General features: G+C 30.6%; 2 protein-coding genes and 1 pseudogene across 2 annotated transcripts; 1 reads left to right on the top strand and 2 right to left on the bottom strand.

Annotated features, from left to right (window-relative positions):
• Positions 1–13,157: 13,157 nt before the first annotated feature.
• On the top strand, positions 13,158–20,777 carry LOC145600125 (putative phospholipid-transporting ATPase 9). Its single transcript, XM_081656014.1, has 11 exons — positions 13,158–14,841; positions 15,251–16,629; positions 17,065–17,175; positions 17,339–17,615; positions 17,728–17,816; positions 17,897–18,005; positions 18,529–18,738; positions 18,836–18,961; positions 19,067–19,165; positions 19,273–19,464; positions 19,802–20,777. The coding sequence occupies exons 1-11, from the start codon at positions 14,443–14,445 to the stop codon at positions 20,423–20,425; spliced, it is 3,615 nt and encodes a 1,204-aa protein (XP_081512140.1). The 5' UTR covers positions 13,158–14,442; the 3' UTR covers positions 20,426–20,777.
• A 1,625-nt stretch (positions 20,778–22,402) lies between these two features.
• LOC145602309 (putative calcium-binding protein CML15 pseudogene) lies at positions 22,403–23,324 on the bottom strand (annotated as a pseudogene).
• Positions 23,325–25,819: 2,495 nt separating this feature from the next.
• LOC145603015 (uncharacterized) lies at positions 25,820–26,634 on the bottom strand. The gene has a single exon (XM_081659148.1). The coding sequence runs from the start codon at positions 26,453–26,455 to the stop codon at positions 25,913–25,915; it is 543 nt and encodes a 180-aa protein (XP_081515274.1). The 5' UTR covers positions 26,456–26,634; the 3' UTR covers positions 25,820–25,912.
• Positions 26,635–27,653: the final 1,019 nt, after the last annotated feature.

Below are 27,653 nucleotides of genomic sequence, written 5' to 3'. Positions count from 1 at the left end.
AATGTTCTAAATTGTTTTTTAGATTATGTTTTAAATTTGTTCCTATGTTCTAAATTATTTTTTTCAGCTGTTCTAAATTTTTTTTTCTATGTTCTAAATTATTTTTTCAGCTTATGTTCTAAAGTTTTTCCTATATTCTAAATTTTTTCTACTTATGTTCCAAATTATTTTTAATATTCTAAATTGTTTTTAGATTATGTTCTAAATTTGTTCCTATGTTCTAAATTATTTTTTCAGCTTATGTTCTAAATATTTTCTATGTTCTAAATTATTTTTTTCAGATTATGTTATTAATTTTTACCTATGCTACAATTATTTTTTTCAACTTATGTTCTAAATTATTTTTTCTTATGTTCTAACTTTTTTGGTTGTTTATGTTCTAAATTTTTGCTATCTTTCAAATTATTTTTCTTATGTTCTAAAATTTTCTGCTTATGTTCTAAACTTTTTCTACTTATGTTCTAAATTTTTTTTTCTATGTTCTAAATTTTTTTTTCTATGTTCTAAATACGAAATTCTCAAAATTACAGAAATGCCATTACTAAAGGATCATTTTAGATGGTTAGATCAAAACTAATAAAGGGCTGAGATTGGTTTTTATATAAGATTGGGTTCTTATATAGAGGAGGGTTCTTACATGAGCCTTCCTCTATATATATATATATATATATATATATATATATATATATATATATATATATATATATATATATATATATATATTGTTGTTTTTATTTCAATTTAGAAATCATTCTTATTATAATTGTTAGTAATTATAATTAATTACAGTTAATTATAATTATTAATAATAATTATATGATGGCAGAATTAATATCCGATGTACAAGTTTTTTTTATATTATTATTATTATTGCAAGGAAAAAAACATATACATGTAATGGCACTGGTTAACCGGTGCCAATTATATTTAATACCAAAAAAAACCCTGGGAAGGTTAAAAATAAATATTAACCGATGCCAATGTGTGTTATTGTTATTGCCACCGGTTTTGAACTGGTGGCTTTTTATAGAAGTATTGACATCCCTTAAATGCTCAAGACCAGGGTTCAAATTAAAACTGGTAGCATTGAGAGGTTTTGAACCTGTCAATCTACTTTTTTCAATTAGTGTAAGGTCCCTTTTTATGAGAATATATTTTGTACTCTCATCAAAAAAAAAAAAAAAAAAAAAGAGAGAGAGAATATATTTTGTACTCCATATTATATATGTATATGTATATGTATATATATATGTATATGTATACATATATACATATATACATATTAATTAAACTCCGTAAAACAAACATGCACAATTAAATAGTTAGACGTGATATTTAACATTTTTTTTTTGAAACATATTTAACAATTGTTTTCGACTTTTCGGTCATGATGTTAAATTAAATTTGCAACTTTCAAGCTAATTAAATGATGGTGATGTGATCTTATATTTTATCAATGTAAAGGATGGTGAGAGCCAACGTTTTGATATATTTTTTTTTTCCCTATCTTGTTAAATTGGAAGTTAATAAGTTATGACATTATATCAAGATTGTGGTTAAGTGATTTTATTGCTAGAAGTGGACAACCTCAAATGACACAAACCACCTCCACCCAATTGGCTCATGCAATAACTAACGTTGCACAAAACAAACATTTAGTGGTAGTGTTTTTTTTTTTTACTATTTTGTCTAATCACGTTTTCCACTTTTCCTTCTACTACGGGATCCTACGCGCGCGATGCGCGCTGTGTAGGTAATGTTTCAAGTTGAGTTATTGCAGTTAGTCTTAATACCTTATGCATGTTTGCATATATTTTATTATAACTATTTGTACATATGCGATTAATATGTTGAATGTCATGGATCTTAGCAATGCTCAAAATTTTAGCAAATTACTCTAGAATTAGTGAAGGAGTTGTATAAAGTATTGAGTTCTAGACATGGAAATGTTTGTTGTATTTAAAGTACAGCTTGAAATGGTTCAATTAGCAGGACATCACATGTCTATATTTTTCTTGTATTCATATCAGATACCAATACACCTCACTTTAAGTTTTAATCGGTTAAAGTTATGATCGTAATAATTACTGTAAATGTCATTTAACAATGATTGCCTTGTAAATAATTAATTTTATAGAGTAAATTAATATTATAAATCATTAATTTATTTTGTTAAAGTTACAAAAATAATGAAGTTATTTTCTTGAATCGGTAAAAAATGAAGTGGACAAAATGGACCAAGTAACCTCAAAAATTAAGGGTCTGTTCTCATACGATTATTTTCAGTTCAGTACAGTTCAGCTCTAATAAGTTCAGTTCAGTTCTATTCAGTTCAGCTCCTAATTTCCTTCTATCATAAAATGTTCATTTCAGTTCAGTTAAGTTCAGCTCTAATATATAAGTTCAGTTCAATTCACATGTCTTAATGCTTTCGGAATCAACGAACATAGTGTGTCCTTAGTCGGTAGCAAGATCAGAAGGCTCCAAGAGCCCTGGATAAAGATTGAAATCTTGAACTAATCAAAACTCTCGTTCAATTCAGTTCAGCTCAGTTCAGTCAATGAGAATAGACTCTAAGTTAAGTGGAGAAATAAGGTCTAAGGATTAATAACAGTAGATGTTGAGTAGAGAAATAAGGTCTAAGGATTAATAACAGTAGATGTTGAGTGATTGACTGTGTGAAATTGTCAATCAAGTTCATCCCCAATTCAAATTTCTACCAAGCTAGTGTTCAGTTCAAATGAGTAAAAACTTGGGCAATTATTGCTTGGACCTTAAGAGTCACCAAACTAACTAAACTATCTCAATGGTATTAATACCGCAATCTCTTGAATAACTTTCTGGTTATTGTATTTGACCAACCTTTGTCTTAGCTTCTATTATATATTATTATTATTATTATTATTATTATTTTGTTAGAACTACTCATATGATCTTTCGGATTTCACTTTCATGAACTTTTTTAAATGAACCAATACCCTTGTAAACTTATATCGGTTTTCTCTTACTGTTCGAAATATAACCGATTCACCAACCCACACTTGAGCCTGATTTCTCATATATCAATTTCAGTTTCAACACAGTTGTTTTTGCACTATATTAGACAAATGCTTGCTTCCATAGTTCCTTGTGCTTCATATAGGAAAGAATGTAAAATCAAAACCTCTCTTAATCATACTTATGAAGGTTAGGTTTCAAAAAAAAAAAAAAAAAATACTTATGAAGGTTAGAATAATTAAAGCAATCCTAAGTTGATTATACTGACAAGTGAGCAATTAAATTAACGATAAAACTCATGTTGTGAAATTGATCAATAATAACAAATTAGCAATAAAATAAATACATTGATTATTCATAAACTACTCATACAACATTAATTGGGGTATACAGGTAATTAAACATTTTCAGGGTTAAAAATGTCCTAACACTATTCATAAGAGTATTTTCCCACTTTTTATAAGGTAGGGATTTACTCAACTTCTTTTGTTATTTTTTTAAAAGAGCCAAAATTTCAAACTATTTCATAAAAAGGGAAAGTATAATTACATAGTACAAAACATCATTGTCGACTAATCAAGTGTATTATATATAATATCACAATTAAGGGTCCATAAAGGACGATATGTACCATTGGCGCTACATATGCCTACATGGCAATATATATATGGCATTCGATCATGTCATCGTTATCAATTTATCATTATCACTTAACAAATCATTGTAATGAAATGTATAAAAAGTTGCAAACTTTAATAATCATCATCTAAATTACAACCTCAAAGTTTCATAAGAAAGATTTTGTATGGCTGTGATGCCTATTAATATTCAAAAATCATTAAAAACTCGAAAACTTGTGATGTTAATTAATATGCATTCGAAAACTTGTGATGTTAATTAGCAATTTATGCATCGTTGAATAGTGATGCATGTGCCATTATTTGTTTGTTCTTTCTAATTATTATTGCAATAAAATTGGTTTTAATTTGTGAAAATAATTGTATAATTTCCAATGTGAACATTATTTTCAAATCAAAGAGTCTTAGTACCCATTTGATAAAGCGGTCATAATTAAACCCCAAAATTGATAATGAAGCTAGATGTACGTAATTTGTAAGAAAAATCGTACATGTTGTCATAATTATCCATGGTAATGCGAGTTCAGACTACTCATAATATCTCATTTTATTCATATCTTTTAAATTGAGAATGAAATAGGCAATGGTGTATTTGTGTGAAGTAATGATCAGGTTGAGAAAGCAATAAATTAAGGAAAAAAAAAAACTAAAACACACAAGCTAAGGATTTACATGGTTGCATTGATTAGCCAACTAGACCTAATCTACAAGTGAGGGATTCGAGAGCTTCTCATCAATTCACTATAATGGAGAAAGAACAAGAGGAATAATATACAAGGAATATCTAATGGCATAACGGCTTTGAGGCTTCAATCTAAACTATCACCTAATGGCGGTCGTTTCTGATTACACTATTAAACAAACCCTAATTTGTTTTCCAATTAAATTCCTAGCTAGTAGCAAGCCGCCATATGGAGAAACTAAATTAACAATATTACATAAACTATGCCACAAAGATGTAAAACCTTAAATTGGGGCACAAGAGAACCAAAGGCTGCATGCAAGCCTAAGCTAGATGTCGCACATAGTTTTTGCGCGCAGCCTATGCACGCAAGATGACTCTCGCGCGCTAAGTGCTTCAATTTCAGCATTTGGGTTTGCACATGAAGCTAAGGTTTGCATGCTCAGAGTTATTCAATTGCGAGTTATGGTATGGTAACATTTTCATGACGACTTTATATAATCCAAACCATTTACATACGGAACAAGAAATTCTAGTATATATGACAAGAGTATGTCATAAACTCAACATCGACACGCTGAGGGTCATGGGTTATGTTTAAAAAAAATTATTAAAATTTGTGACATTATCACAATGGTCAGCGGGCCCATGTGTTAGCTCGATTAACTTTGTTTTTACCATATTACAAAATATATATGAAAACTGTTGAAGAAAAACACATGTTAGAAATAAATTATTTACTACTTTGGTCATATATATGGACAATATGGTAATATAATAATTAAATTTTTTCCAATAAAGTTTGAGTTATACCGAGTAGCAAATTATTAGAGTGGAATTATAAACAAAACATTTTATATTTTATGTTTTAAATTATTTATATATTTATGTACCATGGCCTTTGAATAATTGTGTTTCTTCTAGAGACTTTGTCATGCTAGCAAAACTCATTGTACTTCGCATTACGGACTAATCTATAAGTTGGGCATGTGTAGAAAAATTCTTTTTTATAGAGCTTAGACTTTTATTTATTTATAATATTTTTTTTTTTTGGGAAAGAGAGGGGCAATTTATTTATAAATATAATTTTATAATTTTTGAGAATTTAATTTATATTAATTATTTTTAGAGCTAATAAGACTTAGCAAAGATGGTCATTGGTCAAGATGAAAATTCAAGGCAAAATATGATATCGGTAAACATTATTTTGCAGCAGGAACTAGTTGACATTTTGACAACCAGACAAACTATATAATAACATGTTAAACTATATTGACCATGATTGGAACCTTCAATTATCTTATTACAGGTCAATTTCATCAACCTTAATTATAACACATTATTTTATTATTTAATAATAATACTAATGCTAGTGTACTAATTAATGATCAAATCTTTTTAGCAACCAAAAATAAGAATAATTCAGAAAAAATAGAAAACTTGAGCCACAAACAACGTGTTAATTGGTCCAATTTGGATCTCATTACCGGAAAGTTGGGGAAACTAAAAAAGTACGCTTGGGTCGTCACGCATATTTGAATTGCACGGGTAAAAATTTTCTAGATTCCTTTATTTTATTTTTTTCAAAGTTGTTCTTATTATGTAATGCCTATATAATATTCCTCAAAAATCAGAGTCAAATGTTAAACAATATGTAGTAAAATGCAAGAATTATTTAAATTTAGAATAAGTAAAAATAAAAAAAAAAATATCAAGATGAGAATAGAACATAAATATCTTACTCCGTCATTTTTAGATTAGTTGCGTCAGCTTGACCGACAAAATTTTTGCAAACTAATTGACTTCAAGTAACCTAAAGAAAATAATACAGTACAACTAATCATGGACAAATTTTTGCAAACCAAGCCTTGAACATATTACTTGTTGATTTACTACATTAATTGACTTCAAGTAACCTAAAGATTTCCTCTAATTTTTTATAGTCAAAAGATTTTAAATAGGCCGGACTAACATTATGAAACGGAGGGAGTACAGTATCAGTCTTTACTTGTATTAATTTTTTATAAGTTTACTAATACTAAAAATATTAATAGATAAATATGTGTATCGACAAATATGCTAGTTAGTAGTAATGGTATAAAAATGTATTTTAAAAAAAATATATATATAACGGAGTATATTAGTTACAATCACATATGTTTTTTTTTAATCCAAAATAGACAATTTAAAGCAAAAGCAAATTTCTAGGGACCTTTATCTATCACTGTATTTTGGCACGCATTTTATAGTAAGATTTCATAATAAGTGATAATTGTGCTTCTCCTTTTCGTCTTTTGTAAGGATAACTCGATAGCTTTGTGTAATTGTGTATTATACCATTTGCCAATGCATGCACCTTCAATAATTTCGAGGGTCTGATATACTGATATTCATATAAAGAGCTTTTCAAAAACCTAATTCGATAATTATATGCATACTCAATCTAATACGGATCGGAGTAATATAATGATGGTTCATGTACGTGATGATCCAGGCTACCAATACATACCATCAGTGTTGCATCAAGATTAGATTGTGGAGGTCTATCAAATTACTTTGCTAGTAATATTAATCAGAAAGTATGACAAAATCATGTATCGATTGATATAATTAACATTTTATTTCATTTATTATCTTCTAGTTTTAGCTTCGTTCTTATACATAACCCTTAGGATTTTATGTATCATCATTCAAGTCATCAATGACAAGTTTTTTACTATTTTTTTTCTTTTTTGGGGCGTAATTACACTCATGGACATGATTATATGATTCAATATTGCAACCATTGACATGAACATATCTTTATAATTAGATCGACATTATCTTGGTCATTATAAAACTCGGCGACATAAATAGTTTATTTAAGACACTTATAAATGACACTACATATACTTCGTATTAAATTAGTTACATGAACTATGTCAACATTTATAGATTTATTTAACAAGTTAATGTCATTGAGTATGTATAATTATAATCTAGATTGATACGAATTTAAATTAATTATGTAGACAAGTTTGGGTCAGCGATTAAACTTATGCCATAATTCATGTCAATTAGTAGTGTAATTTTGCATTTGAGTAGAAAAATCCATATTAGTGTTAAAGCCAGTAAATTGTCATTAACTCCATATACTATATTTCTCAAAAAAAAAAAAAAAAAAAAAAGGAAAAAACCCTTTGGTAATAGTTGCTCATCAATTCTACGTTATACGAGTACCATTTATGTATATAACGGTTTCTAATTCTCCGTAACACTTGCATAAAGAGCGTTGCATGCATGCAATAATGCATTACTTCATTTACTTGTATTACTTTATTACCCATGAATCACGTTTTGTGTCACCAATTAATTGACTTCGGAAAAAAAAAAGTAAAGGTAAAACAAAAATTAGTAACGTAGATAAAAAAAATAATAATAAATAATAAAAAAAAAGAGAATAGTAAAAGTGAAGAAGATGAATAGGAAAATAAAGAGAAAACAAACATGTGAAACAGTGAAAGTATGAAGCATGTGATGTGGGATATAATGATTGGTCAAAGGATTCTAGAACATGAATTGTTGAAATTATTAGGCCAACAACGACAATTTACGTGACACGTATATGATTTGTATGTAATCAGGTTGTACCATTATATGTACAATGTTAGTGTTAAAGCCCCATCAATGGTAGCGATAACCTACTCCTTGATTTGCCTAAGGTGGAAACACCCAAACCTCCCTCTTTGATTGTGTACTTGTGGTTGGTAACCCGCGATCGATTTGGTTTCTGACTTATCTCATCGTCATTTGTCAATACATGATTTCAATCATTAATGTGTTTGATTATAAATAATTTAAAATTAAATTTGAAAGTTTATAATGATATGATTTTTTGTTAAAACTCATATAAATATGTGTTTTTTTTTATTCACTACAGATCAGTTGCAAATATGATGGTGGAGACATATTCACAATGACACTACCTCCACCATCCAGTTATCAATAAATCGGTAAAATTAGTAATATGGAGAAACACGTTTATTGAAAGAAGTCACTTATATAATAATACTCCGTTCGTATGTATTATGTTAATAGGAAAGAAAAGTAGGCAAAAACGGATTGAAGATTAATATAGAAGTTCCACATATGCATCATATGTAGATCACAATTATAACTTAGCTTTAATTTTATGGTCCTAATTCTAGCTAGTTCCAAGTAAACTTGATGAATATATGTAACTATAAAGAGAGCGAAGTATACAAATTTTAATTTCTATAGACAAATCCAAGAATGATTCTTCTAGAAGAGTCACATAAACTCACAATTAATCTAATCACTCTACCACATGATTGAGTAAAATATTAGGAGTAGCATTTTTATGACCATAGATAATGATACATAATTAATTTTAGATTACAATATCCCAGACAGACAACTCTAACACTCTATCATTAATTCATTATGTTTATCAATGATTTTGTATTTTTTTTTTAATGGTTTTTATAATTCATTTATCTATGATGATTAGATTCTGATGCTATTTTTATTCTTTTTATATGTAATATTATCATACATTAATACCCATCTCTTCTAATATTGTTTTGTGGTAGGTGCACCAAAGAAATATTTCAATATATAATTGGATTATAGTTTCTTGTTTCAGAATGTTGTACCCATTTCGTAATTATTAGGGAATACTGACAAGTTAATCTATTTGAAAAATACTTTTAAAACAAAATAAAAGAACTCCTACTTGGTGACAATATATTTATTTCCCGTGTTTGTCAATTTGATGATTAAATTTTTGGGAGGTACTTAAAAATTTTGGATCAACTTTCATCTATGTCCGTTCAACTTTTTTTTTTTTTTTTTTTTTTTTTTTTTTTTTTTTTTTTTTTTTTTTTTTTTTAAGGGAATGAATTAATGTTAGTGAAGAGAATGTGTAATTATTTTCTTAAACATCCGGTGCTTTTGTACCTTATTATAAAAATTCTCTCAATTTTTTTTTAAGGGAATGAATTAATGGTAGTGAAGAGAATGTGTAATTATTTTCTACATCGGTGCTTTTGTACCTTGTTATAACAATTCTCTCATTTTTATATATTTATTATTTATTTTTTTATTCTTCTCATTTGTGTTTTGCACAATCCCCTCTTAAGTACAATCTCTATTTTCATATTAAATTAAATTTATGAAAATTATTTGATATTATAAAAATACAAACTATTACTACAAATCTAACAATATCTCACACGATAATTTAGATGAGGCCTTGGATTAAGAAAGGTACAAATTAAGATAGTGGTAATTTATATGAAAGTAGGGGCACAACATTTTGGGATGCTTGAAAATAAAATACGAGCATTATACTATGGTACGGAGAGAATATTATATTTAATGTATAGGATATTAAAATTAAAATAATCATTGTAATGATGACAATATTGATGTTGACATAGATGGTGAAGATTTATTTGAAATTTAATTAGCCTTTATTACGTACTATTTTAAGATTTCATCAACTTTTTTTTTTTTTTTTGAAACCAAAAGATTTCATCAACTAAATTAGTTGGTATTAGATAATAATTTTTCAAAAGGCATATCGAATAATAATAATTAGGTCAAAATTAAAATATATATGAAGTATCTTGTAAAATAATTTATTTTTGGCTTAAATATAAACTTTTTAAGAAGGTGATGGATTCTAAAATTTTTGGTTTAGAGAAGTTGAGTAAAAAAAAGAGAGGTTTGACTAGTCCAAACCTTTGGTGAGAATGTTTAGTTGAAAGAAAAGTTTAAACGTACGTAAAAGTCTATCTTATATACTCTGTTTTGTAAGAGGGTTTTCTAAATGCATTAGTGAAATGACTATTCTAACCAACATTTAGTCAAATTTAGTACCATTTATTAAGATTTTCGAAACGTTATTTTTCATTATACTCGTTTTATTGTAGTAAGAAATGTCAAACACTCTTACACATCAAGTTAAACATTCATTACAACAAGCTAGTCGAATTAGCTAATACAAACCGCTAATAATTATTCATCTCTAATAGTCAAACAAAGCCCACAAAAACAATCAAAGAATCTCACATTCTTAATACATACCTTAAAAATCTTTGGTTCAAACTCAAACATGTAGATATTTTCTAATTAAAAAAATATATGGTACGGATGAATTATTTAACAGTTGAGTGAAGCGACTAAATTACGTCTAAAAAGTTTATTAACATTAAAATAAAGGGGGTTTAATAATTGATTATTAGGTTATACAAGCCTCCTTAGAAACGCATGGGATTACGTAAGACACCAAAGACATTTGACCGATCTCACCGGTTGCACTAATTACTCACCTCTTCCCGTATTATGCCCTTCATGACGGCGTCACTCTTGTTCTTTTATTAATTACCAACTTTTTTAATAAAATTAGTTCACCAACTTGTCATTTTATTCACTCATTTAGTACCACCTCAGCAGGTTTCCAGTCAATTAAACTTAACTAAAAAAAAAATCACATTTTTACTTTTGCTCTATTTTTTTTTTTTTTATATTTTTAGTAATGAGTAAAATATTGATGAGCTTGTAAATTTTGCTAAAAATAAAAATGGTTATACTATTTAAACTTGAAATTTAAGATACAAGAAGTCAATGGCACAATGTGGTGGCTAGTTGTAAGTTGTTTACATGATTGATGTTTGATTTGATCCGCATTGTTCGATTGGTTTTTATAATCTAGTCTAAATATGAACGAGTTATTCAATTCTCAACTTGGTTTGTGATATGAAATTGTATTTCAGTTACTCCATGTCTCCATAAATAACTTAGCTTCGGCTTTACTTTGAAAAGATACTAAGAATAAGTACATTGATTAAATGTATAAAGTTAAGCTATGAAGATAGCATGTTATTTATTTATATAATAAAAATATTGTGTATAGGTAGTTAGTTTGTTGTAACAAATACGTGCCATGAGATGATTTGAGGACTCGCTCTCAAATACATTATAGAACAAGACAACAAAATACGATAATAAAAGAGATGAGTGTTTATGACGAAATTTAGATTTTCTCATATCAAATAATAATATTGTTTTATTAAATTTCGAAAAAAATAAGACAATAATTCTTTTGATGATTTTTCCCCCTCGGCAAACCATCATAAGTTTCTAGAAAGCCTAAACACATTTTTGTAGGCTAACCTAGAACAAAACCCATACTCCGTATCAATTATATATGATATATTACTTGCTCCCCAAGCCTAAATTATCCCCAGATTATCACTCTATATACCAAAAAAATTTCCATTCCTAATTACAAACATCATCTAATTTAGAAATCATAAAATATAGAAATTTATAAAAAATACAAAGTACGTACATTATATCTTTTTCCAAAACGGATTTAACGTGTTTGGTTTTAGTAAGTTTAATTAATTTTCTAACATTAGGGCCTGTTCTGATTGACTGAAATCAACTGAATTGAACTGAACTGAACTGAACTGAACTGAACTGAACTGAACTGAACTTATTAATTAGTGATTTTTAACTACGGATTAGTGGTCTTTGATTATATATTACTATACCTATGTGTATATACAAATGTACTATTTCATATGACATAATTATAAAATTTATAATATAATTATAAATTTATGGAAAATATATTAAAAACTTGAAACCTCTAAATATTTTAAACACATATACTATTTAATTTTAAAATAAAATAGTATTATGACAAAAGAACACAAAACACTTACATGTAGCAGAAAAGCAGCTATGGATATTGTCCGACAAGAAATAACTGATCAGATATGGGAGTCAGTTCAGAGGAATGCCGAGGTAATGGAGGAGCTTGGTGGACAAGAAGAAGATGAAGAACTAACTGACTATGAAAATTAGTTTAAGTTGTGTAGTACTCTAATTTTCTCAATAAGATTAACAATAGAAATGTGTATCAAAAAAATAGAACCATTTGAACAATGAATTGTATCGATATTATTATTATTATTATTATTTATTAATATTAATATTAATATTAATTATTGTTATTATTATTATTATTATAATTAATTATTGATTATTATTATTAATATTATTGTTATTATTATTATTATTATTATTTATTGATAATAATAATAATAATAATTATTATTATTATTTGTTGCGTCGTTGTAATAAGAGCTTAAAAGAATGAAATTCGGCTTTATATCATTAGCAATATCATTAGACATAAGAGCTGAACTGAACTGAGCTGAACTGAACTGAACTGAACTGAACTGAACTGAACTGAATTTCAACGGAAGAGAACAGGCCCTTACTATTAAATACCTACACTCAAGTTAACTTATTTGAATTAACAAGTTCAAAAATCTAACACCAACACGCCTATATCATCTCCTCTTTAGCTCTTCATCAAATTCTCAATCTCCCTTAGGCGGTAGCTATTCACCTTGGCTTAAAATCAACTACGGAGTAATAGCTCTAGCAGGTCGTATTAATTGACTAACTAATTATACCAACTAATTAGACCACACAATTTTTTCTTTTTATTTCGGCACCCTAAAATGTACGAAAATTATTACCATAAAAGTGAATTAGGGAGCTAAAAATATCCCTAATAATGCAAAATTGAATCAAAGACACAACACAACAAATCACACACATGACACATCAATTCAACTTTATATTTTTATTTTTTTGTTTTTGTTTTTGTAATTTGTAAATTAATTTTCACCACTCCACTAAATAAAGTAAAAAAGATAAAAAATTGATTTTACCACAAGAGTACATCTATCAATTTTAATTTTTAATCTCAGTAAAGAGTTCTTCACATGTCTTTTCCTCTAAGATTCAGCAAAACAACAGAAAACAAAAAGTCAGTCACACAAATCACAAGAAGAAGATTCACAGAAAAAACCCCTGAAACCAACAAATTAATTTTTACGCCCACCATTAATAATTTCTTCATCTTCTTCTTCTCTAGAATTATTATTTTGTTTTTATTTATTTGGGTTTAATTTTCCCGCGATTCCCAAATCAAATCAATTGCAGTCATCTTCAATCATCCTCTTTTGTTGAAATTATATATTCTATAAAAAAAAACTATATAATATACGATTATACCATACTATTCCCTTTTAGAATATTCTATTTTATTTTATTTTATCTAATATAAAGGTCTTAAATTTCCTTTGTGGGGTTGTTGATGGTAGTTGAAAATCTTGAATTTTTATTATTATTACATTTTCAATTTCTGGGTTATTTTTCAATTTTAATTTAAATGGATTTTATATTATAGATCAAAAAAATTGGGCAAATGCGTGTTAGATTACAAAAGGGTGGAAAGTCAAACGAAAGAGAGATATGATTCAAGTCTTCGTTCAAAGCTGCCTTCTTTGGTCGAAGAAAAAAAAATAAAAACTTTAAAATGCCCTGAAAATTCAACATATATAGTTTTCTCTCTATTTTATCACCTTATATAATTTTGTTGAATGTGCAACTAATTTTCTCTTCATCTTCATCATCATCATAAATTTATTTTATTTTTTCATATTCTTGATATCTTTATATAAGGTGATTAATTATCTTTCTGGGTATTATTGCACTTTTGCAGAGATTACTCAATATCTTGTGGGATTTTCTTGTGTGTTTGAGGTTTGTTATAGTTGTCTATTTCCACAATACAGCTGGAAAATTTTCATATTTTTTTACTGCTTGGTGCAACCACTGGATTAATTTATTGTCTACACAAGTGAGCCCTCGAAAGGGAGTGTACTAGATTTAAGCCCGGGCGATACGATTAATTGGGTCGGGTTAGTGAAAATCATAGCACTATTTTCATTTTCAAGTTGCTGTTGGAAGGAAGAAATAATTTTGTCAAATTATTTTTTTTACTGGGGTTTAGAGCTTTTTTTTCTGGGGTCAGGTATTTATTGGGTTTTGTTCATACAATTTGGTAGTTAGTTGCATTTAATTAATTTCTTGGGTACTCTCCCATAATCTACACTTGGGTGGTGTTCTTGTTGAAGTTGGAAGAAAAAACCCAAAAAAACCCAAAAAATCTCATCTTTTTACAAGATTGAGTGAAAATTATTGCCAAAAATCCCATCATTCTTACAAGATTTGAGCCATTTTTAGTCAATAAAAATGGTTCATGGAAGAAGAAGAAGGAGGTTGAATTTCAGCAAGATCTATTCTTTTCATTGTGGAAAAGCATCTTTTCAAGAAGATGATATTTCACAAATTGGAGGTCCTGGTTTTTCAAGGGTTGTATATTGTAATGAGCCAAATAGTTTTGAGTCTTCAATTAGAGATTACCCAGATAATTATGTTAGAACAACAAAGTATACACTTGCAACTTTTGTACCCAAATCTTTGTTTGAGCAATTTAGGAGAGTTGCCAATTTCTTTTTCCTTGTAACTGGAATCTTGGCTTTTACTCCTCTTGCACCTTATTCAGCTGTTAGTGCTATTGCACCACTGGTGTTTGTTATTGGTGTGAGTATGTTGAAGGAGGCAATCGAGGATTGGCGGCGAAATCAGCAGGTATTTGATCCTATTTCTATCTCTAATTTAGCTAAAAATGGTGTTTTTTTTTTTGTTGATGATTATTGCTTGAGTTTATGTTAGTGAATGTAGAAGTAATTGTTGTTTGGTGACATTTTTGTTTGCTAAATGTGGCTTGCATTGTTAAAAATTTAATAATCCAACCTAACTTTATGTGGCTGTAAATGGCATGTGATTAAGGTCAAAAGTAAGCTTTGATGATTATGTTTGTCTTTGAATTCGATTGATTTTTGTAATTTAGTTGTTGATTGAACAAGTTCTGAGTTTCTGACTGTAACAAGGTGGGGGTGCATTGGATGCTAATTGAATTTTTAAAATAATTGAGCTTAATAGCTGGATGTTGATTTGTCAACCAGTGTATGATATATTGATTTAATAATTTATTCAGGATGTAGAGGTGAATAAGAGAAAAGTACAAGTACATTTTGGAGATGGGGAGTTTAAGGAGTCGGAATCGAGTTATCTTAAAGTAGGGGATGTGGTGAAAGTTGAGAAAGATGGGTTCTTTCCAGCTGATATCCTTTTGCTTTCATCTAGTTATGAGGATGCAGTCTGTTACGTCGAAACCATGAATCTCGACGGGGAGACAAACTTGAAATTGAAACAAGCTCTTGAAGTTACTACATCTTTGCATGAGGACTCCAGTTTCAAGGACTTTAAAGCTACTGTAAGATGTGAAGACCCTAATGCCAATTTGTATACTTTTGTTGGAACTATGGATTATGAGGAGCAACAATTTCCACTCAGCCCCCAACAACTTCTCTTGAGAGACTCGAAACTTCGAAACACAGATTATATATATGGTGTTGTGGTTTTTACTGGTCATGACACCAAGGTTATGCAGAATGCCACTGACCCACCCTCTAAGCGAAGCAGGGTTGAGAGGAAAATGGATAAGATTATATACTTCCTATTCTTCATGTTATTTTTGATGTCTTTTGTTGGATCCGTTGTGTTTGGTGTTACTACCAATGATGACCTGAAAGATGGCGTAGTAAAGAGGTGGTACCTTAGACCGAATGCACACCCGACAATTTACTTTGATGCCAATAGAGCTCCACTTTCAGCGTTTTTACACTTCCTCACCGGCCTTATGTTGTACAGTTACCTGATCCCTATCTCCTTGTATGTGTCTATAGAGATAGTGAAAGTTCTCCAGAGTCGTTTTATCAACCAAGATATTCAAATGTATCATGAAGAAACTGACAAGCCAGCTCATGCCCGTACCTCAAACTTAAATGAAGAGCTTGGTCAAGTTGATACAATACTTTCTGATAAGACAGGCACTTTGACATGCAATTCTATGGAGTTCATTAAGTGTTCAATCGCAGGGACAGCTTATGGTCGTGGTATTACAGAGGTTGAGAGGGCTATGGCCAAAAGAAAAGGTTCACCTTTACCCAATGGATTGATGAATGGTTTACAGTCTATGGTTAATGATCATGATGAAATCGAGGAGGAATTCGCTGAGGCAAATTCTGGTGTTAAAGGGTTCAATTTCAAGGATGAAAGGGTTATGAATGGCAACTGGGTAAACGAGCCAAATTCACATGTTATTCAGATGTTCTTTCAACTACTGGCTGTTTGCCACACAGTGATTCCTGAAGTAGATGAAGAAACTGGGAAAGTTTCCTATGAAGCAGAATCACCCGATGAGGCAGCTTTTGTTATTGCAGCTAGAGAACTTGGTTTCGAGTTCCACAAAAGAACTCAGACCAATGTTTCATTGAATGAATTGGATCCTGTTACAGGAGAAATAATTGAGAGGTTAGCATTTTATCAATTACATTTATCTCTTTTATTCTTGTTATTGCATACATTTATTCTTTTGAAGAGACTGAAAATGGAAAAAGTGTATATTCTTTGCATAAGTCATAATATATTTTGTATAAGGTTTGTCTAGTTTAGAAAATTGAATCTATGATTCTGACTAGACAATCAGATTAATTTACCTTATTCATTGTTACTGTAAAAACTTCAAGATTTCAGTTTCATCATCAAGATGCTTAAAACTGAAGTAAGCATTAGAGACTAAGATAGTCACCATTATGCGTGCTGATTTTGCATAGTGTACAAGCTCTTCATATTCTGATACTTGAAAATAGCAACGTAGTTATGTAGTCTTAGACATTTTCTGAACCAGTGCAATTCAAACCAATGTTTATATTATGTCCTTTCTTAACATAAATTGCCGTTATGCAGGGATTTCAAAGTCCTGAGTATCTTAGAGTTCAATAGCACTAGAAAAAGAATGTCAGTAATTGTCGAAACTGAGGAAGGGAAAAAAATTCTACTCTGCAAGGGTGCTGACAGGTTTGTTTAAACCACCTTTTCTTACTCAGCCCCTTTTCCTCTTTTCCATGCGTAAAATTGTACTCGAATTTTGCTATGACAAGCTTTGCTTTATTCATAACAACTTTTCTAATATATATTTTTTCTGACGGGTGTTTTGTAATTTCCTTTTCATTTTGTGCAGTGTTATGTTTCCACGACTAGACAGGCACGGTAGCCAATTTGAGGAGCAGACCAGAGACCATGTAAATGAATATGCTGATGCAGGACTGAGGACTTTGATACTTGCCTACCGGGAAATTGATGATGAAGAATACAGAGAGTTCAATGAAAACTTTAATGCTGCCAGGAATGCTGTTAGTGCAGATCAGGAATCACTAGTTGAGCAAGTGGCTGAGTCAATTGAAAAAGATTTGATTCTTCTTGGTGCAACTGCTGTTGAGGATAAACTTCAGCGTGGGGTAGGATTTGGATCTTTGCTTGTTCTTTTATAAGGAAATTGAGCTCGGCAAAATAAACCATTGTTAAAGTGTTATCGAACTTGTCTAATCTTTGCATGTAACCTGTGTATAGGTTCCAGAATGCATTGACAAACTTGCCCAAGCTGGAATAAAGATATGGGTCTTGACTGGGGATAAGATGGAGACAGCTATTAACATCGGGTATAGTTTTTTGTCGTACTGTTATCCACACTTGCTTTAAATCCAATTCCATTTCTAACTTTAGCCTATGAAAACTTCAGGTTTGCTTGTAGTTTGCTGAGACAAGGAATGAAGCAAATACTGATTAGTGTAGAGACCCCGGAAATCAAAACATTGGAGAAGTTGGGTGACAAGGATGCCATCACTAAGGTGAGTTGCTTACATTATTAGTACTAATGCACAATGAAATAAAACAAAAAGTTTTACTAACCATCTAAAAAACAACCATTATCCTGACCTTCTAAAAAACAACCAAAAAGTTTTACACGTGGCCTTTTAAAAACTCTTATGGCCCAGGAAATAAATATCTTTGCTGTCCAGTTTACTGCTGCTTCTTTGGTATTTTTAATGCACTCAGATGAATATATCATGAACATTCTTTCATCTAGGGAATTGCTCGGTTAGGCCTAGATTGATTGTGCTGATGCCAAAAAGTAATTCTCAGGAGGAATTCTTCTAGCCTTTGTAGCAACACTCCTGTCTTTGTTACAAAAGAATTAGTGTCACAACTGTCACTGTTAGCTATTACTTATAGGTTAAAGGGATATATTGCCAATTGTATAGCTCTTCATCACATGGTCTCCTAAAATCTTGTGCCTCCCCGCCTTGCAACTACATGCTGGAAAGTAATATATTCACTGTAATATCTAATTTGATGATTCATACATTGTAGGCATCCAGAGAAACCGTGCTCAAGCAAATTACTACTGCTAAGACTCAACTTGGCGCATCTGGCTCAACTTCCGAGGCTTATGCTTTGATTATTGATGGGAAATCTCTCGCATACGCTCTAGAGGATGATATGAAGAATTTATTTCTAGAGCTTGCTATTGGCTGTGCCTCAGTTATTTGCTGTCGCTCATCACCCAAGCAGAAGGCATTGGTGAGTTCACTTGACTACTTATCTCTCATGATTCCAAAACTTTTCTTATGTCTGTATTTGCTTATCATGTTTTCTGAATCATTCTGAAAAATCACAGGTCACAAGACTCGTGAAAAATGGTACTAATAGAACAACATTAGCCATTGGTGATGGAGCTAATGATGTGGGAATGCTTCAAGAAGCTGACATAGGAATTGGGATCAGTGGTGTTGAAGGAATGCAGGTATATACACACCATGCCTTGGGAATTGTCTGATTTGTTCTAGTGCTGTCGCTTAAACACTCATTAAGCCTTTTGCACAATATCTTACCCTTTCTTTCATGCCAGGCTGTAATGTCCAGTGATATTGCTATTGCTCAATTTCGGTTTTTGGAGCGTTTATTGCTTGTCCATGGTCATTGGTGTTACAGAAGAATAACCTCAATGGTATCGTCTACTAGAAACTATAATTCCATTTATATTAGTTTAATTTCCACCATCATTTTGGTATTTCAAGTGATAATTTGTTGACACATTCTTATTTTCCTCGGCAGATCTGTTACTTCTTCTACAAGAACGTAACTTTTGGAGTCACGGTTTTCTTGTTTGAGGCATATGCATCATTCTCTGGCCAGCCAGCATATAATGACTGGTTTTTGTCAACATTCAATGTATTCTTCACATCGCTTCCTGCAATTGCTTTGGGAGTCTTTGACCAAGATGTTTCTGCACGTTTCTGTCTCAAGGTAGATTTATTGTTCTAATCTCACTACTTATTTAAAAATTTTACCATTACATTTTATTCTTTTTGAAAAAACTTGTCCAAAAGTAGGTTGAATATTGAGTACAGTATTAGATTATACTATTATGGTGACAAAATGTTAAGTAGTGCGTTTGTTTTTTTTTTTTTTTTTTTTTTTTTTTTCTTTTTTTCCCTTTTTTAAATGCAAATCTTTAACATCGAACCTGAACTAAATCTTACTTATTAGTACTTTACATTATTTAAGGATAGAGGGATAATTAAATAAATTTATGAATGCTCAATTCATCTCACACTTTTCTCTATAAATGTTCCTGTGGCAGTTCTCTTTACTATATCAAGAAGGTGTTCAAAATGTCCTCTTCAGTTGGTTGCGTATACTCAGCTGGATGGTTAATGGAATGATCAGTGGTATAATCATCTTCTTCTTCTGCAAGGAAGCCATGTATAATCAGGCTTACAGTAACGACGGGAGGCCTGTAGACTTTCAAATCTTTGGAGCAACTATGTACACATGTGCTGTCTGGGTGGTGAACTGTCAAATGGCGCTTTTCATTTGCTACTTTACACTTATACAACATATTGTCATCTGGGGTTCAATTGCTCTTTGGTATATCTTCCTCTTGATTTATGGCTCAATGAATCCCAACTTTTCAACTACAGCATATCAGGTTTTCGTCGAGTCACTTGCTCCAGCACCCAAATTTTGGCTCCTGACATTTTTTGTGGTGATCTCAGCTTTACTCCCCTATTTTACTTACTCCGCTATACAGATGAGGTTTGTGCCCATGTACCATCAAATGATCCAATGGCTAAGGCTCGAGGGTCAAACCGAAGACCCCGAGTACTGCCATATGGTCAGGCAAAGATCAATACGACCACAAACTGTGGGCTATACTGCTCGTGCAGCAGCTAGAAAGAAGGATAGACGGAAAAGTAAAAGCTGATGACATTTTGTATAGGATCATTAGAGAAAAAAAAGTCATTGAGTGAACTCCTCAGAACTTGGAGGGGACTAAGGTCATTTTTCGGCCTGAATTTTGTCGTCGTTGTCATTTTCCAGATGATTTGTACAGAAAAAGTATACTCAGAAGCTGTATCATATGTGTCAGATAGGGCAGAATTAAGAGGCTAGAATATGTACATTCTTGCGTTATCTTTCCATCAGCAACTGCTAATATTCTTTGGTTATAGCTCATAATTGTGTAGAACTTTGTACAGAAATCCAGTGTTCTTATATATAGAGAAAAAAAGATATTGTTTATTCTACTAATTTATAAAGGCTTCTTCTTTTTGTCATAGGTGACTATTTAGCAACTTACAATATTATTAGAAAGTCCCATAAAAAGTTTCGATTCAGCTTAGCATCACCATAGCTTATTTTTCATTCAATAGTCCTCACGGGATCGATTTGTACTAGTTGTACAGACTTGAGATGTACGACATTATACGTTGTGCACACGTAGTTACTTCTAAGCTCTAAACTACGAGTATTATGGAGTATTTGATATTACAACATACTTCAGGTAAGCACACAAGTTTGATAACTCTACAAATATATTTACCTAAAATTTATAGAGGAATAAATTATGGTACCAAACAATTAGATACCCTTTGCCAAGTCTCCTAAACTATACAAGCACATGAAAACAATGGAGAAAGATTAAAACATCATCCATCAATGTGGAAAAGGCCATTCATTTTGTTTGGGGGCCATGGGCCATAATGGTTGTAAATATGTTAATGTAGGAATAACGACACTAGTAAGAGATTTTTCTGATTCTTAACCATGGGTTGGTTGGAGTCCTATGGAACACATGATGGAAAACTCGAGAGGGTATAATTTAAGTGTGCGTTCTATTCATTGATTTTCACGTATTTGAATTCATCTAAAATTGATTAGTTGAAAATTGAGCTTGGTTAACCATTATTGTCCGTGATTTGAACTTATTTTTCATAAAACTTATTTTATCCGAAAATATAAATAAGATATTAGGACCTAATTGTACATTTGTAATAGTTAAACTCATCACTGATCAAAATCATTGATAAGAAAATTTCAAATACTTAGCTCTGATACCATGAGACAATATGAAAATATTTGCCGTACCTTTCCCATTGATTAAACATTAGATATATACAAGACTATACTAGGCTAAGGGCTAAGGATACATAAGTAAATTACAACTAATAATATACACTAGATTATTTACATAATCTAACAAACATGACTAAATCAAAGAAGACAAAGTTTAATTGGGTTATAATCTTTTCATAGCTACACTAAGAACATTGAAAACAGAGATTTAATTGGGTTAGTTAATCAATACTTGGACCTTGATAATTAAGGTGGCTACCTATACAATGTTCTACGTGTTGGAGATCATGGTTATTTGGCACAAAATACTTAATGTCATTAAAGGTCCCAAACTTTGGGCCTGGCAATATACTCAAACCTTTAGAGGTCCCATACCGTGAGCCTGGCTCTAATAACATATTAAACGCGGGCCTGGGCCGCACCCGCAAACCAAGAGAGAGTGTCCACTTCACAAGATCAAAGGAGATTCCATCCCAAAACCATATGGCAATAGGAGGAATAGCCCCTTAGCCTTATAAAGTGTTTAACTCTCTCTTCTTTAATCAATGTGGGACTCTTACATGTGTTACTTGGTGGGATTTACTTCAACACAATCTTATAGAGATAAAAGACAATCTTATAGAGATAAAAGACTCATAACATTGGTCCGAAACCATACAATAATTCCGAGGATACAAATTCTTGATTAAGGCATACAATAATTCCGAGGAACGGAATTAGAGAATAGATAATAATCAATCATTGAACATTCACTAAAGAAAAAGTAACGCATACGCTAGCCCTCTGGAAAAATTACAAGAGTCAAAACATAAAACAAATCATTGAGTTTAATTGCAAATCTACAAGAAACCTGCATTCGCCAAATTTGCAAAATGCAGAATTCCTCAATCAAATCATTAAAAAAAACATTGTAAATACCAACAATTTTGATCAAATCATTCCAATAATTAACAAAAACCCATGAATATAAACATGATTTATATACTTATATCATTGAAAATTACAAAATCATACGTAGTAAATTTGATTGTAACATCTAAGAAACAGGACAAGTAATATTAAGGCCAAACATATCAGCAGCAGAACGACCCATAATATTAGCAAACTCATTAAAACTAATAACACCATCTCCATTTGTATCAGCTTCCCTCATCATTTCAGCCAATTCTTTGTACGTCAATGGATGACCCATCTTAGCCATTGATCCTGCTAGCTCGGCTGCCGTGATGTACCCGTTCCCATCGCGGTCAAACAGCCGAAATACATCTAACAATTGTTCTTGGTTGATCATTATATCGTGGTTGTTTAGCTCAGGCAATAAGGCCTGTGCTAGCTCGTCGAATTCAATGTAGCCATTACCATTCGAGTCCATGGATGTTAACAACGCGTATATTTGATCACCCGTGTGTTTCACCCCTAGGGAGCGTAACAACGCAGCTAGTTCTAGCTGCGTTATGCTCCCATCCGAGTCCATGTCGAATCGTTCAAATATGTGTTTTAGTTGTTTTATTTGTTCGGGGTTGAAGGTATCCATTTTTTTTCTAACACGGGTTTGATTTCAGGGCGACGTTTAACAATTCCCTTTTATTTGTTCAAATTGTTATGGCTCATTTTTTCGCCATAACAATTTGGTTTTTGGTTATATAATTATGATTGAAGAAATTTTTGGATAAGAAATAAAAGGGTGTAAGAGGGGTTGAATTGAATTGGGGTTGAAATGGTCTAAATTGGTTGGGGGGTTTAATTGTTTGAATGATCAAAAGGGAAGCAAGTGGGGAAAATGTTGTGCATGTATAAAGTTATGGTCTTGAGTCAAAGAATTGATTGTGATTTTGATTTGTAAAATTAGGAATTGTAAAATAGTTTTTTTAACTTGAAATTGTTGTCGTTCATTTGCCAAATTTCTAGGAGTTTTTATTACCAAATTTTTGCTGTAATGTGATGAAAATTTGGATGTTTTTATTTTTTGATAAGTGAATTTGGATATTGTATTTTTGGAGAAGAGGTTTGAATGGTAATTACACCTCACATAATCATGTTTGTGACATTATTATTGTAACCTGGTTTTTTTTTTATTATTATTTATTTATTTATTTTGTATTTTTTTTATGCAAATTGTTATTGTAACATGGTAATATACTAATATCCACTTTTCCATTTTTTTAATGCATATATATATATATATATATATATATATATATATATATATATATATATATATATATATATATATATATATATATAGGGGAGGGATCCGGTGAGAATAGGCCCATATGTGAGAATTTGTATTTATATGAGAACTGATCTTAAATTTAGAACATGTGAGTACAAATTTAGAACATAAGAGTAAAAATTTAGAACATGTGACTCAAATTAAAATTTAGAACACATGAGTAATATTTTAGAACATCAGGGTGAGTAATATGTTTAGAACATCTTATTTAAGAATTAGAACAAGTGACTAAATATTTAGTAAATTTGCTTTATGAAATTTTAAACATGAGTAAAATTTAGATCATCTGATTTAAGATTATGAACATGTGAATAAAAATTTAGAATAAATTGATATAAAATATAGAACATGTGAGTAAAAAATTTAGAATATACGAGTAAAAAATAGAACATACGCTTTAAAATCTGGAACATATAATTAAAAATCTTAGAACACACGTTTTAAAATTTAGAACATACAAGTTAAAATTTTGGAACGAGTTTTTTAAAATTTATAATATCAAACTTAACTAATTTATGGTTTAGAACATGTGAGTAATAAATTAGAACATTTGATTTAATTTTGAACACCTAAGGAAAAGTTTAGAACATCAGATTTAAAATTTAGAACATAAGAGTTAAAATTTAGAACATAAAAAGTATTCTCACATATGAAAAATTCTCACATAAAAAAAATTCTCACGAGAGCCTTCACCTATATATATATATATATATATTTAATGCAAATTATTATTGTAGCATGGTAATATACTAAGGGCCTGCTCATATTTACTTGATTTCAGTTCAGTTCAGCTCCAATCAGTTCAGTTCAGTTTATTTCAGTTCAGTTCAGCTCCTAATTTCCTTCTCTCATAAAATATTCATTTCAGATCAGTTCAACTCAATTCAATAAATGTGAACATACCCTAATATCCACTTTTCTGTTTTCACTTATGAGTTATGATTTCTCCATGCTAGGCAATTGATAACAACTTTACAAAGTGATTTTTTTTCAAAATAAATATTATTGTATTATTTTAGCCATATTTTTTATTATATGTGTTTGGGCCTGGCCAGGTCTTGGCCCAATTACTTATATAATGACGAAAATATCCTGTACAAGGATTAGGCTTACCTTTCTTAAACAAACCCATAACTACGGTTTTTTTTTTTCTTTTACAAGATTTTTATCTTAGTTCACATAACTAGGTTTATTTTTTATTTTTTATTATTATTATTATACTCTATCATGGAGACCTAGAAGGATTTATTTATTTATTTTTATTTTATTTTATTTTATTTTATTTTTGTTTTGTATAGAACAAGAGGATACAAGTTTATAAAGACCTTATAGTGCGAGTCAATTGACATATTTTTGTAATTAAATTAACAAAATTGTTCATAATAATTGATATGATATTTTTTTTCATTGTAAAATCAATAAGTACTTAGTAAACGTGGATCTCATTACCACCCAATGTCCTAATAAGGGCCTGTTTTGATTTACTGAACTGAGCTAAACTGAATTAAACTAAACTAATTGCAGCTGAATTGAACTGAAATAGAGCTGAAATGAATTGTTTATGAGAGAAGGAAATTAGGTTCTGAACTGAGATGAACTAAACTGATTGGAGTTGAATTGAATTGAATTGAAATTAAGCTGAAGAGAACGAGCCCAAGTGAATCAATTAGCATAGGGCGTGCTCAATCTTACTAGTACCTCTTTCTTGTTCCTTTCATTAAATCAAAATGGATTTTTTCAACAAAAATTCTCATCCCCTAATAGTCCCCTCCTATTTTATTCCCAATCCTTCCAAAGTCCAAGCAAACAAAGAAATCTATGCTATCCCACCTTCAATTCCAAGTACCAAACCCCTCTTAATATAATTAATTAAGAAAATATAACTTTATCCACTAAATCCTACTCTTTTTATCACAAAATACACTATACAAGAATCTAATATAACTATACACACTTTTTATAATTAAAATATTCATAAAATGTAACATGATTGGAAGTCCAAACCTAATGTATCAATAATTAATTGATGACTAAGTCATTCATTACAATAAGCGACTTTTGAGATGAAATAATATAATCATAAAAAATAACAATTATAGATTGTTAATCAAAAGATTCAATTACTTCAATCAAATGAAACTTTACAACGTGACTACCAAAATCTAATTCATCTTCTTTTGTCAATCTCCTATTACATTTACAATAACAATTACTACTTTTTCTTGTTTGAATTTCAGAATTTCTTCCCCAAAAACTACCAAATCCAAATTCACCCTTTAAAGCCAACTCCCCTAACACCTTATCAACTTCTTCATCACAACTCCCCCAATCATGCAACTCATTCATTGCCATACTTTCTAATTCAAGAATTCTCAAAGACATTGACTTTCCACTTTTATCATCATCATCTAACCCTACAAACTCGTCCCCATACACCGCCGTTTGTTTATCCTCTACCATTTCTTGATCATCACCTTGTTTCTTCTTCCTCCTCTTCCTCAGCTTCCTCTTTGCATACTCCTTAGTCTTACGAGCCACACGACGAGGGAGTTGTATAAAGACGAATATAACGAGTTGTAGAAGCAAGCATTGACAACAACATGATATGATGATACAATCAGAGATAACCGCGTTACAATCCTCCATTTGGAGCTAGTCGCGCAGCTAGCTAGCTAGCTATCGAGGGATCGAGTAAGGAGATGTTGTGATCATGAAAGAAAAAGTGATTATTATAAAAGAAGAGAAGAAGAAGTTGTTGCTTGTAGAGTTGAATGTTCCTTTCTCATGTAAGGAGAGCATTGTGAACAAGGGTGAAGCAAGCAAAGGAGAATGAATAAATTTTTCTCTTTAATAAAGTTCTTTTCTTTTTAAAAAAGGATAACTTCGAAGTTTGTATTTCATAGACAATACATATGGGAGCGGAAATTATTTCCGCTCCCAGGTAGTGGTTTATAATTTGTCAAAAAAATTCGAGTTAGGAGACAAAAAAACTTGGCAAATGGGAAATTATAATGAGGTTGGCAAAACACAAGAATACAAGAAGAATCAAAAGGAGATGTCAATTTGATGTTCCTTCATGTCTACTTAAGAAGGTCCACTTCCAGGTAACTTTCTTTATCAGTAGCCTACATGTGACAATGGCTTGTCTTCCAGGTATAACCAACTTCTCTAATCATCAATCTTTAATACTTCTCATCCCCTCATCCTCCCTTTAAGATAACAAATTAATAATGCGTAACTATACTCGAGGTAGGAAGAATAATATTAATCTGCGATACTTGGTAGGAAAATTTGTCAGGAAATACCGAATATATTGAGTATACAAGTATTAGTTTTGTAACGGATTAATGTTGTTAGACAACAACCTACCTTATTAGACATTTTCTTTAGTCTTGGTTCTCCTAACATAAAATAAAATTAGAAGTAAAAAAATATAAACTTATTTTGACCCATATATTCTCAACGTCCATCACTATAAGATTGTTTTTTTTTTTTTTTTTTTTTTTTTGGTTGGTAAGGAGAAGGATCTTATCGGGCTGAAACCTTTCATAAGTCCTTCCACCCCAAAGTGTCTCTAATCCTACAACCTTTTGGTTGTGAAATGCATGCAAACAATTCTACTAGACCAAAATTTGCTTGATCATTTGCTTTGCTTGGTCATTACTATAAGATGTTGATGGTCAATTCTCTTGATGGATCATGGATGGTATAACCGTATAAGCCATACACTGCTCAATTGATGTTCAAATTATGTCATGTATTAGAGTCAAAGGCGATTAACGAGTTGAATGAGGCTAATCTGAACTTGGGTTAACCCATAAGTTTACCTTACCTCGGTACTAAT

This window comes from Chenopodium album, chromosome 21 (assembly GCF_948465745.1).
Source record: "Chenopodium album chromosome 21, dcCheAlbu1.1, whole genome shotgun sequence".
Lineage (NCBI taxonomy): Eukaryota > Viridiplantae > Streptophyta > Magnoliopsida > Caryophyllales > Amaranthaceae > Chenopodium > Chenopodium album.
Note: the sequence above shows the minus strand (reverse complement) of the source record. Positions and strands in the feature narration are given on the sequence as shown.

Excerpts from the sequence above, each read along its gene's own strand:
- LOC145600125 (XM_081656014.1), top strand. The coding sequence starts at position 14,443 with ATGGTTCATGGAAGAAGAAGAAGGAGGTTGAATTTCAGCAAGATCTAT. Across the intron at positions 17,176-17,338 it reads CTCTGCAAGGGTGCTGACAG|TGTTATGTTTCCACGACTAG; the intron begins GTTTGTTTAAAC and ends CATTTTGTGCAG. Across the intron at positions 17,616-17,727 it reads AGGATAAACTTCAGCGTGGG|GTTCCAGAATGCATTGACAA; the intron begins GTAGGATTTGGA and ends ACCTGTGTATAG.
- LOC145603015 (XM_081659148.1), bottom strand. The coding sequence starts at position 26,455 with ATGGAGGATTGTAACGCGGTTATCTCTGATTGTATCATCATATCATGT.